The sequence below is a fragment of the Juglans regia genome, chromosome 11 (genome assembly GCF_001411555.2).
Source record: "Juglans regia cultivar Chandler chromosome 11, Walnut 2.0, whole genome shotgun sequence".
NCBI classification, from domain to species: Eukaryota; Viridiplantae; Streptophyta; class Magnoliopsida; order Fagales; family Juglandaceae; genus Juglans; species Juglans regia.
In genome coordinates, this window is record NC_049911.1 from 33,317,348 (window position 1) to 33,333,028 (window position 15,681).

The window sequence follows — 15,681 nt, forward strand, 5'->3', positions numbered from 1 at the left end:
TTTAATGCGTTGTTGTCCGAGGATTATGTATGCAATTCAATCATTTTCTCTTTTCGCTGGAGGATCCGCTCCCATTGGCTTGTGCCAATACAAAAATGGCGGGTTCTCTTTTTTCCATAGTTTCCCGTAAGTGCCCTTCGTTATCTCGGCCTGTTGGAGGGAAAGCATGGCCGTTTTGGTCATTCCATATCATAAAATTTGGAGTCACGTAAGAACGACAAATGAATGCCTCTTCTTTTAGTTCAATTAAAATACCTATATATATAAATTATGATATTTCCATATGATATGGAATTAAAACATAAATTCTTCAAAGCAAGACATTAATTTGTTGCAATATTTATTTCGCTGCAAAAAAATTGTTTAATTCATGATAAGGATTATATAACTTGGAAGAGAGTTTTATGTGATTGTCGGATCTGGACCTTGGGACGTCGTTGGGCTTTTGTTTCTGTAGAATGTTCCTTGATAATTAATATTTTTTGAGAAATATTTTAATCACAAAAAAATTATACAAAATTTTTTTTACAAACTAATGTAATTTAATATAATTTGTCATATTATAAAATTATTTTTATTATAAAATAAATTTAACAAATCACATAAAATTATATCAGTTTATAAAATTACTTTTGTATAATCCCTGTGACTAAGACTTCTTATATTTTTCACCAATTGGGGAGCCAGCCTAACCTGAATTTGGCATTTGACAGCTGCAACTGTACGAAGTTAATTAAACTGTAATCCTCTCTGTCACAAATTTCCATTGGGTAAGAGCCAAGGCACTTAACAAATATCACCAATAATAGATGGGTTGGATTCCCTAATGCCTGATGGTTTTGTAAAGAATGAAAATTTAAGTTGAAAAATGACTGATCTCCTGAAAATAATAATAATAATAATAAATTTCTGGAACAAAAGCTTGGAGGGATCAGCATGGCCGTTCTACATCTTAATATTAGTTGAACATGTTGGGAAGGGGTCTCACTGCCATAAATGCATCCACCATCTGGAAAAAAAAAAAACAAATTACTGAACAAGGGAAAAGGACCAAGATATCAATACGGTTTCTAATATATAGAATTTAGTGCCAGGGTATTCTATTTAAAGGCGTTTAACTTGTACTGATCTAGACGTCACGTAGCAGCAGATTGAATAGCTTGGCATTGAACATACAAACCACAAATAAAGAATCATTTTATAAAGAAATTGAGGAAACTTACTTCATCAGTCACAGCAGCACGAGCCCTACGATGTCTTTCCACCAGTTTTGTCAAAACTTCTATGAGCCGCTGCTTCACCTCGCCTGTCAGCATGCGCCCCGCACCATACTCCTGCAAAACGACAACACAAGTATTCTTCAGAAAGACCCTGAGCAGAAACATGCATGCGGTTGTATGAAGTAGCCAAAAATTATCAAACACAAGTATTCTTCAGCAACCTGACCTTCTTTATGTGTTCAAGCTCGGCATCATCCTCTAGGAAAAAACCTAGGTATTTAATCGGTATATCAACCTGATAAAGACCAAGTGATATAAATATTACCCAAAAATTTTTACAAACTGAAAGGTACACACTCACAAAGAATTCCTAAAATCATAACTTAGATTCAGCATTGGCCCCTCTAATATCATGCAATTACAGTAATGAATTAGCAGATTAGTCATAGATTTTAGCCTAGGTTACCTTTGAGAAAGTTAGATTGCCAATTTCATTGGTAATAAAACTAATTCACAATTTTAATGATATAAATTGATAAACAAGTAAAATATACTTGGCATTCCCAATTTTTTATGATTTGGAGAAAAATGATCAAATCAAAACAGTCACAGCATGTAATCATGTAAAACATTATGGAGAAATCTTTTGGAATCTACATGTGAAGAATTAAGATTTGCGTGTCCGTACAAGGACATCTCCTGCACATACTTGTTGAAGTGGATGAGCAAGAAACTTTACCTCAAGATTTGCTCCAAGTTGGCGGTGTTTCTCTATTGAATCTTGACCACCAGAGAATGCATATCTGTTTATCTGTAGATGTAAAAACATGATAATGTAAATAAAAAGAACACAAAAAGAACTAATAACATATGTGTGGATCTATCAACATATTTTTGTTTCTATTTTTTTTTTGTGGATAAATAGTAAGGAATTTCATTGGACACAGGAAGTTCACCTAAAAAATACAACCTAACATATGATAGATCAAGAAAAGGTAGCCAAAAGCAGCCATCCAATCAGGTAAATATAGCAGAAAAGGGGGGTTTTAGGTTAATTGTAGAGAGCTCAAAGCCATTAAATAACCAAACATTTCTCATTCTCCAAATAACCCACATGAGATAGAAGCACAGCATTACATATAAAACTATTCATGTGTCACCAAAACATTCCTTTCCAGCTGGAGAACACTTACCGGACCAATTGGCATTACCTATTGGACTCCAAATTAATGTAAGAACCATTGATCTAACTTTTGAACTAAACAGAAACTAAACATTGTAGCAAGAGATGACCGAATTACCACTCAATTTGCATGATTATAAATATCTATAAACCATGTTACCCATACTCCACGCTATAAAAAAAAAGAAAAGGGAATTCCAGAGGCAAACCTTGTTCTTAATGTCCTTCTCAGAATCAGTCACATATATTGCAGAGTTTGGATCACTAGCTGACATTTTTCCTGTCTCCCCCTGCAAGCATCCAGTTTCCATGATGTGAGTTATGACTTCTTTGTAAGAAATCAACCATAAGCAGCATAAATCAATTTTTTTCCTGTCTCCCGTTGCATGGTTATGGGAACTCAATTTTTTTTTCTCCACTTCCAATGTATCATAAGTCACCCTATAATCTTTAGCACACCACTGATTCTATGCTAAATTATATGATTACCTGAAGGGCAGGGAAAAATAATGATTCAATCAATGCAGGCTTGTGATGTCCGATTCGAGGAGCAACATCTCGTGTCATTCTAAAATAAGGATCCTGAATAGCTCAACAAAGAAACAGTATCATAAAAATTGAAGGCAAAACAATTATTACATATCTTATAAGATAACTAAAGTGTTCTTTTGTATACTTCTTGTGTACATGGGCTATGCCTATTTCATTCATATCAATAAATTTACTCTTCCTTATAAAAAAAAAAAGAAAAAAAAAGAAGAAGAAGATAACTAAATTGAGAACAACATTGAGATTTTTGTATTAACTTCACTAAAACAGGCACAGATCAGATAAAAAGTAAATAATCAAAGTTCTGGTAAATTATAGTCATTTGTTTGATCCGTAGTTTGTAAGCTTTCCCAAAGAAGTTGTTTCCAGATCGTTTCTTAATTGAGGATAAAGATGTTTCTGTACATTCTTGTCCGACTTTATAGGAGGATGGAAAGGTCATTCTTGGAAACTCGGGTTTATTCATGCATTTCATGGTTTTTTTTTTATCAGTAAATAAAATTTTATCGATCATAAGAATAGGCAAAGGCCAAGTACATGGGTCATATACAAGAGCAATGCCTAGGAGTGATGTTCTAGCGATACAAGACAATCGTGAATGGTCATGCCATTAAAATCAATTACAATCGACCGTTGGAACAAGGTGTTAAAAAAGAAAGTTCTAAGTTCATCCAATGACCGCTCACGATCTTCAAAGTTTCACTCGTTCCTCTCCCTCCAAATACACCATACCATCTTCCAAATTGCAGCAATCTGAGAAGTAGAGGCCTTTTCCTGATTTGCTACTTTTCTTGATTTGCTACATTATAATCTTTCGGCAAATGAAGAGGCGCTGGATTACAATGGGAATTGAAATGTAGTCATTTTCATGTTCAGACTTACTGCAAGGCATTGCAAGGTCCTTATGACATGCAATTTCCTTGGAGGAATATTTGGAATGCTAAAGTCAGAAAAGTTACCTTTTTATCTGGACAACAGCTTTGGGACAGTTTCTAATTTCAGATTATGAACAAACATCATCTTGGTGGATCAATGTTGCATCTGTAAGTGTAGTATAACACTTGTTACTTCATTTTTATGTTACTTCATTTTTATTTTTACCATGCCCTCAAAATGTAATGTGTTTTGTAGTGTGGTTACCACATGCATTTAGCCAGAATAACTCCCTCCCTTACAAATTTCATTCTTTTTTTATAAGTCCCTTGTGAATTTCATTCCAATTCCACATAATAAAAAGATGATGAAAGCTACATAGAATCAACCATGTTCATTATTAATACAAACAGGATTTGGTGTATTCTATCAAATACCTTATAGAGACCAAATTCAATATTTGAATTATAAAAAGTATATATTTTCAATCAGACTTATAGGTCTCAATATCTCATTTGTGAAGCACAATGTGTTTCATAAGAATTAATGAGATTCAAATGCGTATATAAACTGAAGAATAACAATAAACCATGAGAGGAGTCAACCTGGTCAATTGCACAAGGAATTAAGCAACGGAGATTATCTTTGCCCGAAAATAAGTGTGGAAATGAACTTGGAAATGAGGGAGCTGCCTGCAATAACACAAAGGGGAGAACATTATATGATTTCCACATATATTCCTACAGTCTCTTGACCAACCATTCTGGTTTCCTAAACAGGAATCTCTTTTTTTAATAAGCAGTATCCCAAACAGGAATCTAACAAAGGTACTTGTTGCAGAAATTTTTGCATCATCTATTGTAATCTTCATATATTTGCTTACATGGAAATAGAAACATGATAGATACAGCATAAGCAATCGACATTCGAGAACTCACAACAATGTAATGAGGCAAAACACAATAGTCCAAAGACATTTGACAAGATACATGGCACAATGCACATACCGTTCACATGTTTTATGTATATAAAGCAGTAAAGGTTTATACCTGTACAGGCGGAAAACTATATTTTCCGATATGATCTTCACCAACGAAACCAAATATACCCACAATCTGATTACATGTCACGCGCTTTGAAATTTCAATCATGTTCCGGTAGAATGCACTGCACAGAAAATTCTCAGAAATCAGTCTGAGGATTCTAGCCATGCATGAAAAAGGCTTTTCCCCCACTAGCTTCAAAACATATGCTTAAACTTTGAGGTGCATATCATAGCAAACATAGCTAGTCTAAATCAATATTGTAATTTGTGCTTGACTTTTGAAATATATCCTCATGGCATACTAGGAGCATCAATAATAAACGGCAGAAACCTTTGTAAACAGGTCAACAAGAAGAAATGCTCATTCTGTTATAAGATCCCTCAAGCCTGGCCTAATGATTCAATACCAGTCCATCATGTATGATTGGATGCCAGTTTGTGGTTTCATTTTGATGTCAAGTTACAGTTCTGCATTACTCACCCTCCAACATAATCAAAATCAGAGAAGATGAAGGTTCTTCTGATGTCAAAACCACAAGCAATGATGTCCTTGGCATTTTCCCTGGCGAGTCTCCTGCTCTCCTCCACCGTCAGATTTTTCCACAGGAACTTCTCGTCATCAGTAAGTTGTATTACAAGAGGAACCTTAAAGGCCTCTTGCAAATATCTACAACCAAAAGCCACATGCATACAACAATTATGATTGCAATGCAGTTGATTGTGTTTAAAAGATGTGACAAATTCATATTTTTACATTGCACCTAACAAACTAATCTTCATCCTAATAACATGGCATCTGCCATGGATCCTCATCAACTAATTGGAATCATTAGAATTTTTTATCAGTACTGATTTGAATCATTTACATATTCTTTCACCCCAAAATCAAACCAAACATAAAGGAAATAAAAATAACTTACCGAGAAAAAAAGATTAAAAGTTCAAATACATATTTGACAACATATTTAAGCTCCATATTCGGACCAAAGCGAACAGAACTTAGTAATTTCTATTTACCTGTAGTTGAAACAATATATATGCACACAGTGTATCTTTCTCATTTCTTCCATTGCAGAACACCGGAACCAAAACAACCAAACCAAAGCAGTAAAAAATTTGTTTCCTTCTCTCAAATTGACTGGTTTTTATGAGCAGAGCGCGAGAACCAAACAGAAAATAATAAAGAAACTCCACTTGGAACATAATGGTACACACCTAAATCTAATTCGCCAAAAATTTAGTGGTCAATTCAATGACAATAAAGGAAAATTTTTCTCTATTCTTTCCATACAGCAACCAGAGCAGAAAGAAATACCGTACACGAAGAAACAATATAATCTACATAAATACTTCTGTTGGTTTTGCTTCTTAATTTATTCCCTTTCTTTCCTTTATCCAATTTCTCTGAGCAACGAAACAGTGCATAAGAAAAGAAAATGAACTACCAAATAAATTATCCTTTTTCATTTTGTTTGGATAAGGTTTTCCGTTTAATGCCAGCAAAAATAGCTTCTGCTTCTTATTTCCTTTGTTTTAAACCAATTGAGCGAACACGACGAAGGGAACCAAAAGCCATGATTTCTCAGCAAACGGAGCAGAAGAACTGACGTACTGAGTGAACATAAAGGGTATCAAATGCCCCAAGTGCAAAGCTTCAGACGAGGGTCCTCTACCCGTGTACAGATAGAACTTCTCGCCCCTCTCGTATGCATCCAGTATGTCATTGAAGTCCCTGTGTGCCATCCATCAAATTCCAATTATACTCAGCACATATTTTTTTTCAAAATAAGAAGAGGTGGGGGTGGGGATGGGGTGGTACCGATGGGCGAAGAAGACGCCGCGGCGGAGGAAAACGTGGGCGCGGCGAGAGGTGAGGTGCTCGACACGGTCAATGAGCGATTGGTTGAGCCTTTGACAGCCGAACTTCTCGATGAGCTTGTCGTAGTCAATCTTGCCTCCTTCTTTGGCCGAAACTTCCCATGGATTCACAACCTGTTCTTCTTCTTCTAGTTGTTGTTTTTCCTTTTCATTTTGTAAAGCGCCACTCTCCAGCTCTTCCTTATTCATATCTTCTTTTGATCTTCCAATACTGCTAGTCTACTGCGCAGGAATAGAGTATTTAGCTTTTAGAGAGTTGAACGGGATCCCAATGACCGGATCTAAGGAGAAGATGACCGGAGAGGTTTCAGGCGGCGGATGGTACGAAATAAGCAACTGGTGAAGGGGAAGCGAGGCATTTTCTTGGAGTTTATTCTTTCGCAAAATAAATACAATACCAAACGACGTCGTCAAACTAACGCTATGGGGATCTTAATCCCCATCGAATCAGATCACGTCGAATACAGCAAGTGAACAGGCCAAGAAGATCTACTGTGGGAGAGACAAATACACGAGGTTCATCTACATGTATAAATGTCTTTAAAAATAATCATTAATAAATAATTTAAAATATATTTCATATTATTAAAATAAAATATAAATAATTAAATTTATCTATTTCTATTACGTTGACAAGTAATAATTTTAGTGCTAAATTTACACGAAAAATACTAAATATATTTTTAAAAAAAATTATAAAAAATTTACTTATCTACATATTAATTTTTAATATGCTAAAAATTATAAAATTACACGCATATATAATTTCTCGTATATATCATTCTATCCAAATTTGGTGTGTTCTATTCAATGCATAAGGTTGGTTTCATTAGCTTGGGCTTTTGTTTTTGTTTTTGTTTTTATTTTTGTTTTTATTGGAATATTGCTGTAGATTTTGAGGTTTTCAATGCTGCTTGCAATCACTCTGATGCAGAAAGAAAATAATGAGATTTGGTGTCGTGTTACAGCGTCACTATGCATTCTAATAAATTTACCTTAATAATGTTTGGGGGCGGGGGTGAAAGAGTGAGGAAGGATTGGAGAGAGAGAGTCTGAGCAAATAAAAGGGCGAGAGAGATGTAGAGGGAGGAGGGACAGGGAAAAGAGAGACCTGACCGTTGGTGATGCGTCGGGAAGACTCACCGGACCGGCGACGGATTTAGACGACAAAGCTTCATTCAGTACCCAAAACCCTTAAATTTATTCAAATTCTACAATTTGACACAAATCAATCAACTCAAAGCCTCTCATCCAATCTCTCTCTCTCTCTCTCTCTCTCTCAATATGCATACGAACGGTAGCATTTGAGCTCTTCGAGCTGCAGATCTTCCTTGAAATACTTCTTCTCTTTCAGGTCGGTTTTTGCTTTCCTTTTTTTCAAAGTAATCAGTTTACCTCCTCTATTTCTATGTTTTCTTCGTTTCATTTCTTAATGTTCACGTGGGTTTCTTTAGCTTTTACATTTGGATTCGTTTCTTTGTGTGGTTCTCTTGGTACATTTGGTATAGTTTTCTTCTTGGTATTTCTTTTGATGTCTCTCTAGTTGGGATTTTGGCAGTGGCTTATTTGGTTTTCTGGGCGATCGTGAGTGATTATCGTCCTTGAATTTCACCTTCTTTACTCTCCCATTCTCATTGTAATGATTAATGTTGTTTCAGTGTTCGTTCTTTGTCTTTCTTGGAAAAACATACGATTTTAAGGTTCAGGTCGGTCTTGACTTCACTTTGAATGATCATTATTCATTGGTCGGGTACTTAGGGCCCTACTTTTTTTCGCTTCTTTCAATTTAGTCTTGAGAAAAATGCTCTTTTGCATTCGGAGCAAGATAGCTTATTGTCTAAGTGCTGTTTTGGAAGTTTTCTTTTCTATACTAGCATGTTTGGTCTCTGAAAAGACAAGAAGAGTACCTTCTATGTTTGGCAAGCAATATTTTTCAATTGTACCTTGTATGTTTCCTCATGTTATACAGACGCAAGTTCAAATTGATAATATGCAGATTGCGGACTGTCATTTGAGGCTGTCATTTAAGGTCTTCACAAAATTGGGACCTTTAGGGATCAAGAACCATAGGATCAAGTAGTAAGTTCTTCGTCAAAGTTTACTTTGAACGTGTTCAAGACTCTACCTTAGACTCTGTTCGGTTTGGTTTTAGAAATATCCCGGACGACATGCTTATCTAATTTGTTAAAATATGAAGTTATAGCCTCAAAATTGAAGCTGCAGAGGAAAAATGTTTCACATCTGTCTTATACGCGACCTTCTGTTGTGACTAACTAAAAAGTGCACAGATTGTAATGAGTAAGACATTTCTGTACATCTGTCTCCTTGTATGTTCAAATATATTGTTTCTTTGTTATATGCTCTATGGGTTGTTTAGCTTAGCTATTTCAGACTCTTGGGCAATAGTCTTAAATTCATGTGGAAGAGATTTTGCTCGCACTTTCAAGCTTCAATATCATCAGAATTCAATGAGTCTGCTAGATGGAACTGCAAATTGTGATATAAGTTCTCAATTTAGATGTTTTGACAATCATGCAGGAGAATTAATTTTAGAAATACCATCACGCACTTGAGTTTGTTGTCTGTATGAAGAGGCAGCTTATCCCACTACATTTCTGCATACAGGCAATTACTTTTGAGAACTTTGGACAATATTCATGATAGCAATAAACTTTGGAATCTCTACAGTAGTCTGGTATCCTTGAGCTTATTCTCTGTCCACTAACTATGTCTATGTTAATGTATTGAAGTCCTCTAGATACATTATCATTTGGATGGGTGCTTTTGAAGTCATTTCTTATCCATCTAGGATTAATTTTTCTGTGCTCACACGTTGCAGATCGATATGCGTGGTACTGGAAAGAAATTGATCTACCAAGAATCTGGCAAATCTTGTTATTCAAAGGCAGAGTCTGGGTCTAAGCTGATTGCATCATTGAAGTTTAAAAAGGGCAGGAATATATCCCATTGCAGAAAACACAAACCAAAATCAAAATCTCATGTAAAGACAATTGGTTCAACGCTTTCAAAGAGGTCAGTTACTGACCCTGCTAGCAGGGAGCCCAAGAATGATTCTATAAGAAGAAGGTTTTTCCGTAGGAAAGTTCTGCGTAAACCAACTGATTCAAAGTCTTCAAGAAAGAATTCTCCATTGGGGCTTCAAGGTGAAAAGGCCTTGCCTAATATCTCCAAGGGAAAGAGGAAAAATGTTGATGGAGAGGTCAAAATTACAAATCTTAAGAAGAGGAAGAAGAAGAGAAGGCAAAAGCATAGCGTGGAGCTCGATGAAGCTTCCCGTTTACACAGGAGAACAAGGTATCTGTTGATTAAAATGAAACTAGAGCAGAACCTTATCGATGCTTACTCTGGAGAAGGTTGGAAAGGTCAGAGGTATTAAAACCTTATCTCATATGTCTTTCCATTAGTAAGAAAACTACTTGCTCATTTAGACTAAAAATTTCTCAATAAGTGTTTTATAGTTTAAGCTAGTTTGGGAGGGAAAAGTTTATGAATGAAAACCCTTCTGAAAGAACAGAAAAATAGGGATGTACGAATGGCTCGTTATTTAATATTTAAACTACCTGCTTTATATATATATATATAAAGAACAGAAAATAGTTTGTTTCTTTTGAAATTTTGATTTTCTGTGATAAACAGAGTTGTGGTTTATCATTTTCATTATTGTTTTGATTTCAGTCGAGAAAAGATTAAGCCGGAAAAGGAACTACAACGAGCCAAGAAGCAGATATTGAATTGTAAACTTGGAATACGTGATGCAATTCGCCAGCTGGATTCACTTAGTTCAGAAGGATGCATTGAAGACTCTGTCATTGCTCCAGATGGATCTGTATACCATGAACATGTAAAACACATATCACCATGAATCAGCTAAATATTAGGACTATAAAGTTTTCAAAGACAAAACATCAACTTGAAAAAAGAAAAAGAAGCCTCAAACCTTGTTGTGTTCTTTTCATTTGGAGATGGGTGCTGAAAGGGGCTTTTTGGGATTTCCTAAATTCATCTGAATATGCTTCTGAATCCTTACATTTTCTTGTACCGAGTAGCCACGACTTGGCCAATAAACTATTGTCTATATGCTAGGTGTGTGTTAACTCTATATCATTTCCAACATAAGAAGTAACTTATCTTTTAAAAAAAATTATTTAGGTTCTGACTGCAATATGGAAGTAACTGTTGCAGTGATTTTGAATTGTGAAAAATGTTATAAACCTCAGCTGATAGTGTTCTTGCCCTTTTCTTTTGCTGAGTAGGTTAGATACTAGTGTAATTAACACAATATGAGTTTGAAACTCGGCCTCTGGTCTGGTCTCATAGGTTTTTACTTAGACAATTAACATGGTTGTGCACAGCTTGAAAGACCCTGGCTACTACCTTTTGGATCACATCTAGCTGTGACGCATATATTTATGTCTTTATTGTTTGTTATATGTAGATATTCTGTGCAAAGTGCAAGTTACGTGAAGCTTTCCCAGATAATGATATTATACTATGTGACGGGACATGCAATTGTGCTTTCCACCAAAAATGCCTTGACCCTCCATTGGACAGTGACAATAGTATGTTCTACTCGCTTCTTTCTTGTGAATATTTAGTGATTTATGGATCAGATGGCTTCTTTAAGAAACTGATTTGTAGTTTAATTGATAATCTACAGTTCCTCCAGGTGATCAGGGATGGTTTTGCAAATTTTGTGAGTGTAAGATGGACATTCTAGAAGTAGTGAATGCCCATCTTGGGACCCACTTCTCCATGAACAGTAATTGGCAGGTTAGTTACTAAAAATCTCATGGGATATCTTTTTCTCTTTTTGGGCTTCTTCAGCAAATTAATGAAGTTACTCCCACATGGAATAGGATGTTTTCAAAGAAGAAGCTGCTTTCCCTAATGGTGAGAATGCAATATTAGATCCAGAGGAAGAATGGCCTTCAGATGATTCTGATGATGATGATTATAATCCAGAGAGGAGGGAAAACAGTTCCATGATCAGTGGGGCAGAATCTGATGACAATGTGTCAGATGACATTAGTAGTTCTACTAGCCTGAGTTGGTCTTTGGATGTTGAATTTTTTTCTGGAAAGGAAGGCATGGTGTGTGAAAACAATTTTGCTAATAACGGTTTAGATTCTGATGAATCCACCGACGGGGGAATTATATGCGGCCCTAGGCAGCGAAGAGCTGTTGACTATAAGAAGCTATACGATGTGAGTATCACAAAATTCTTAAGATTAAATTCTTTACCACTAAATCAAGCTGTCTATGATATATATTATTTTAAGAAGTAATGACCTAAAGGTGCTATATTGTTCCTTATCCTCTGTAGTCTTTCTTCGTCCCCAAGAAGGGGGAATTAAGATGGGAAAAAATCAAGGTGTTCTATTTCTGAAGCCATAGTTATGTCCTTTAGTGTTAGCCTTGATACTATGTCACCTGATGGTATGTAGCTTACCTGGGAATGTGGTATTAGAGAATAGGCCTACACAAGTTGCTTGTGATTACACAAAACTAGATTACCAGATATTAGAATGTAACAAAGTATCATTGGGCTGTTCTAGCCTCTCTGAAAACTGCATATATTTGATTTAGTTACCATAAAAAACGTAAATGAAAGCTATATAATAAGAACTCGTGGAGCCAACAAATTGGATGGGATGGATATTATATTTACTATATTTTTTATTGCCTGTAAAATGTATTCCTAACCCGTAAGTCACCATTAAAACTTACATTTTTTCTGATAAAATAATCATTCAATTCAAGATAGTATGAATAAAATTGGTCGCCTTGAGTATATACTCAACAAGAAATTTTGGTCCCGTGGAAAATTATGGTATACAGATTTTCACACTGTTTATGAAGCAGAATTTTTTCATGGAGTATTCAGATTGGCATTATGTGATTTGATTTGATTATCTTGTTCCCTAATAGGAAATGTTTGGAAAGGATGCTTCAGCTTTTGAACCAGTGAGTGAGGATGAAGACTGGGGTCCTGCTAAAAGAAAGCGGAGAGAAAAGGAGTCTGATGCAGCCAGCACCCTTATGACACTATATGAAAGTGAGCAGAAGCGTCAAAATTCTGAGACCAAAGAATTGAAAAAGAAACTCCCACTAGAAACTTCAACCAGAAGGCCATTTTTCAGAATACCCCACATTGCGGTTGAGGTAGTGAAAGTCCCACCTTTTCCTTTTCACACAGCTTCTCAATCAAGCATTCTTTTTAAATTAAGAAATAAGAACTGTAATCCAGTATTTACTGCATGAGATGTGTTGTTTTTCTTATTATGTACTGTACCAGAAGCTTCGTCAAGTTTTCGCTGAGAATGAACTTCCCCCAAGAGCTGTCAAGGAGAATCTTTCAAAGGAATTGGGCCTTGATCCAGAAAAGGTAAGTGTCTAAGTAAGTGTGTAAGCTTTCAGATTGATTTTAATACTGGAAAGCAATCTCAAAAATGATAATGGAAAACCATCGCTATAGTAACAGTTGAAATAGGTTGGATCACAAACCCCATTCCACATGCAATGCAAGTGTTTTGCATTTATACAGCCTGTTTTAACTTTAAAATAATGCATTATTAGCTACCATCAGTGGCTTCATAAAGACACATTTATTGCAATCAGATGCCTATGAATTGACTATTTCTCCATCAAATACAACTATTAATACGCAATCTGTGAGGCTAGTGATGATTGGGGAATAGCAAACGTTATTGGTGGAATCTACTATTTCATAGTTATAAGTATTTGCTCCATAGCTTATAGGTATTTGTTCTTTCTAGTATGCAGTTATAACACTTGATACACAAACTTTTCAGGTTAGCAAATGGTTCAAAAATGCACGATACTTGGCACTTAAATACAGAAAGGTGAGGTGACACTCCATTTATTTTTCAAATGCCCATCTATATTCAAGTCTCTTTTCTCCTTTTGTTCGTGTTCCTTTCTTGCATTTTGTCAGTCGTACTGGTTAGTTCCCTGCACCTTGGACTGCCATCAAGTTTTATCTTCTTATATAAATCTCCCTCACCTGTTTAGCATTGTGATGCTAAATTAGCATCTTTCTTTCGTTTCTTTTTTTTTTTTTTTAAAAGAGCCGGTAGCCCCACACATAGTGGCCCGTCCCAAGTTTATTAATAAATCCTCACATATGGCAGAGGAAAAACTGTGATAACAAACCAAGAGTTTGGAAGATTACAAATCAGCACCTCAACACCCTCCCAAATCCAAATAAAAACAAAACAACGACAAACCATCAACAACCTAACCATATTAGACAAAGGATTTAGATCTAAAATAAAGGCAACCGGACTTATCCAGACAAAGATTTCTCTCAACGAAGAAGGAATACTGGAACAATTAGCATCTTTCTTGTACAAGCACTATCATCAATCTTTGGAGTCGATGAAGTAAAAGATAAATTCTTCTCGAGGTTTATCAACTACTAATTCTGTGCTCTAAATTCAAAATGTCGCTTATAGAGTCAAAATGTTTTTTTTTTTTTTTTTATGCTCTCACATGAATCCTTGAGAGTCAAAGCTTTTACCCAACATTGATTGATTGTTTTTCTGCAACAGGAAGAGACAGGAAAGCAACTTCGTAGTTTTAAGGAATCCAGATTAGAAAAATTGAAGAAAAAAGCTGACAATGTTATGGTATCAAACGATACCTCTGCAGAGATTATGATCCATAGCCCAAAGAATGTTAAAAAAGTTTTCCATAGAAAGAGCCCCAAGTCATTAGGCCGTGTTTTAAAGCAAAAGCGGCAGAAAAGATCTTCATTCATGTCACCTGCTAATGGCAAAAAGGTACCTGTGGCTCAGAAAACCCTTTCTTTCTTTGCCTTTTTGTTTCTCTCCATGATTCTTTATCATATTTGAATATTAGGAGTAACTCTCTTAATAATTCTATATTTTAAGCAACTCTCTTATCTGTTGCATTCAGGATACAGTGGAATTCAACGATGATGTGAGCTTGAAGAAGCTTTTGGAAGCAAGAACTAAGGAGAGGAAGAGGATCAGTGTCATGGCTAGGGGAGGATGTCAAGCAGCAGAGGTAGAAATGGAAAGACTTTGCAAAGTTATGGGTAGACTAGAGACCATAAAGCTGAAATTGCTGAGACTTCAAAATGAGAACGCCAGAGATTCTGATAAATCCCATTTATTTCAAGAGTCTGTGATTTATGTTCCCATAGCAGAGCTAAGGGAAAAACTTTGATCCCATGCAATATTTCGATTTTTTTTTAACCTGCACAGCCTTTAGTTTTAGTCGTAGCTGGTCGAACTCTACAGAAGTTCGTGTTTACATATCTTCTTTCGGTTCACCAGTAAATATTTCCTTTACATGAGAAATTCAAAGCGAAAATCTTTACTAGAGTTGGCTCTTCTCGGAGTTTCTGACTTTCTAGGAAATATTAAGTTATTTTTACTGAAGTGGCTTTTATATCTTCTTTCGGTTCACCAGTAAATATCTGAAGTGGGTCATTTTGCTGATTATGGCTTTTTATAGCCCAATCAACTTTGTCATATTCATGGGAACCTGCTACTATTTTATTATCTGAACCATCAATTTGCTTGGCTTTGTTCACAAGGGATGTTTTTCTAGAGTTGAAGCCTTACTTTTTTAACATTCCATAATGTTAGATACAATTTTAGAATAACCAAACCATTAAGAATTAAGCAAAAAATATATAACTCATCATTAAAAGGTGGGTTTTTTCATGAGTTCAAAAAATATGTTCACTTTTTTTTTTTAAGGTGGGCTTATTACTTAGAACTGTATCTAAGAATTAAGAATTAAGCAACTGTTATACTGTGTTTATACAAGCGCAACTGTCAATAAATAAGTGAACTTTTTTCCTATTTTATACCAAGCCGGTGAAATGATAAATTCGTGGGTTCGATCCCACAGGATTGATG

At 35.5% G+C, this 15,681-nt stretch overlaps 2 protein-coding genes across 3 annotated transcripts; one reads left to right on the forward strand and one right to left on the reverse strand.

Moving 5' to 3' along the window:
• Positions 1–729: 729 nt before the first annotated feature.
• LOC109003096 (tryptophan--tRNA ligase, cytoplasmic) lies at positions 730–7,251 on the reverse strand. The gene is made up of 11 exons (XM_018981080.2): positions 6,690–7,251; positions 6,483–6,602; positions 5,352–5,537; positions 4,875–4,992; positions 4,431–4,517; positions 2,893–2,985; positions 2,613–2,693; positions 1,960–2,031; positions 1,447–1,515; positions 1,224–1,334; positions 730–1,009 (listed from the first exon to the last, which is right to left on the reverse strand). The coding sequence occupies exons 1-11, from the start codon at positions 6,935–6,937 to the stop codon at positions 959–961; spliced, it is 1,236 nt and encodes a 411-aa protein (XP_018836625.1). The 5' UTR covers positions 6,938–7,251; the 3' UTR covers positions 730–958.
• A 403-nt stretch (positions 7,252–7,654) lies between these two features.
• LOC109003094 (pathogenesis-related homeodomain protein-like) lies at positions 7,655–15,184 on the forward strand. Of its 2 annotated transcripts, none has more exons than XM_018981079.2 (11): positions 7,655–8,102; positions 9,588–10,138; positions 10,445–10,610; positions 11,205–11,328; positions 11,436–11,539; positions 11,626–11,973; positions 12,698–12,931; positions 13,065–13,154; positions 13,582–13,632; positions 14,341–14,571; positions 14,708–15,184. In XM_018981079.2, the coding sequence occupies exons 2-11, from the start codon at positions 9,594–9,596 to the stop codon at positions 14,978–14,980; spliced, it is 2,166 nt and encodes a 721-aa protein (XP_018836624.2). In that variant the 5' UTR covers positions 7,655–8,102; positions 9,588–9,593; the 3' UTR covers positions 14,981–15,184. The 2 variants fall into 2 exon arrangements, with proteins under 2 accessions (XP_018836624.2, XP_018836622.2); XM_018981077.2 differs by having other exon boundaries at positions 7,658–8,102; positions 11,427–11,539.
• The last annotated feature ends 497 nt before the right edge of the window (positions 15,185–15,681 follow it).

Bases quoted from the DNA above. Each gene is read 5' to 3' on its own strand.
- LOC109003094 (XM_018981077.2), top strand. From the start codon at position 9,594: ATGCGTGGTACTGGAAAGAAATTGATCTACCAAGAATCTGGCAAATCT. The intron at 10,611-11,204 runs GTAAAACACATA...TGTTATATGTAG, and splicing joins GATCTGTATACCATGAACAT to ATATTCTGTGCAAAGTGCAA. The intron at 14,572-14,707 runs GTACCTGTGGCT...TGTTGCATTCAG, and splicing joins CACCTGCTAATGGCAAAAAG to GATACAGTGGAATTCAACGA.
- LOC109003096 (XM_018981080.2), bottom strand. From the start codon at position 6,937: ATGAATAAGGAAGAGCTGGAGAGTGGCGCTTTACAAAATGAAAAGGAA. The intron at 1,516-1,959 runs GTAAAGTTTCTT...GGTCTTTATCAG, and splicing joins AACTTGGAGCAAATCTTGAG to GTTGATATACCGATTAAATA. The intron at 1,010-1,223 runs GTAAGTTTCCTC...TTTTTTTTCCAG, and splicing joins GTGCTGCTGTGACTGATGAA to ATGGTGGATGCATTTATGGC.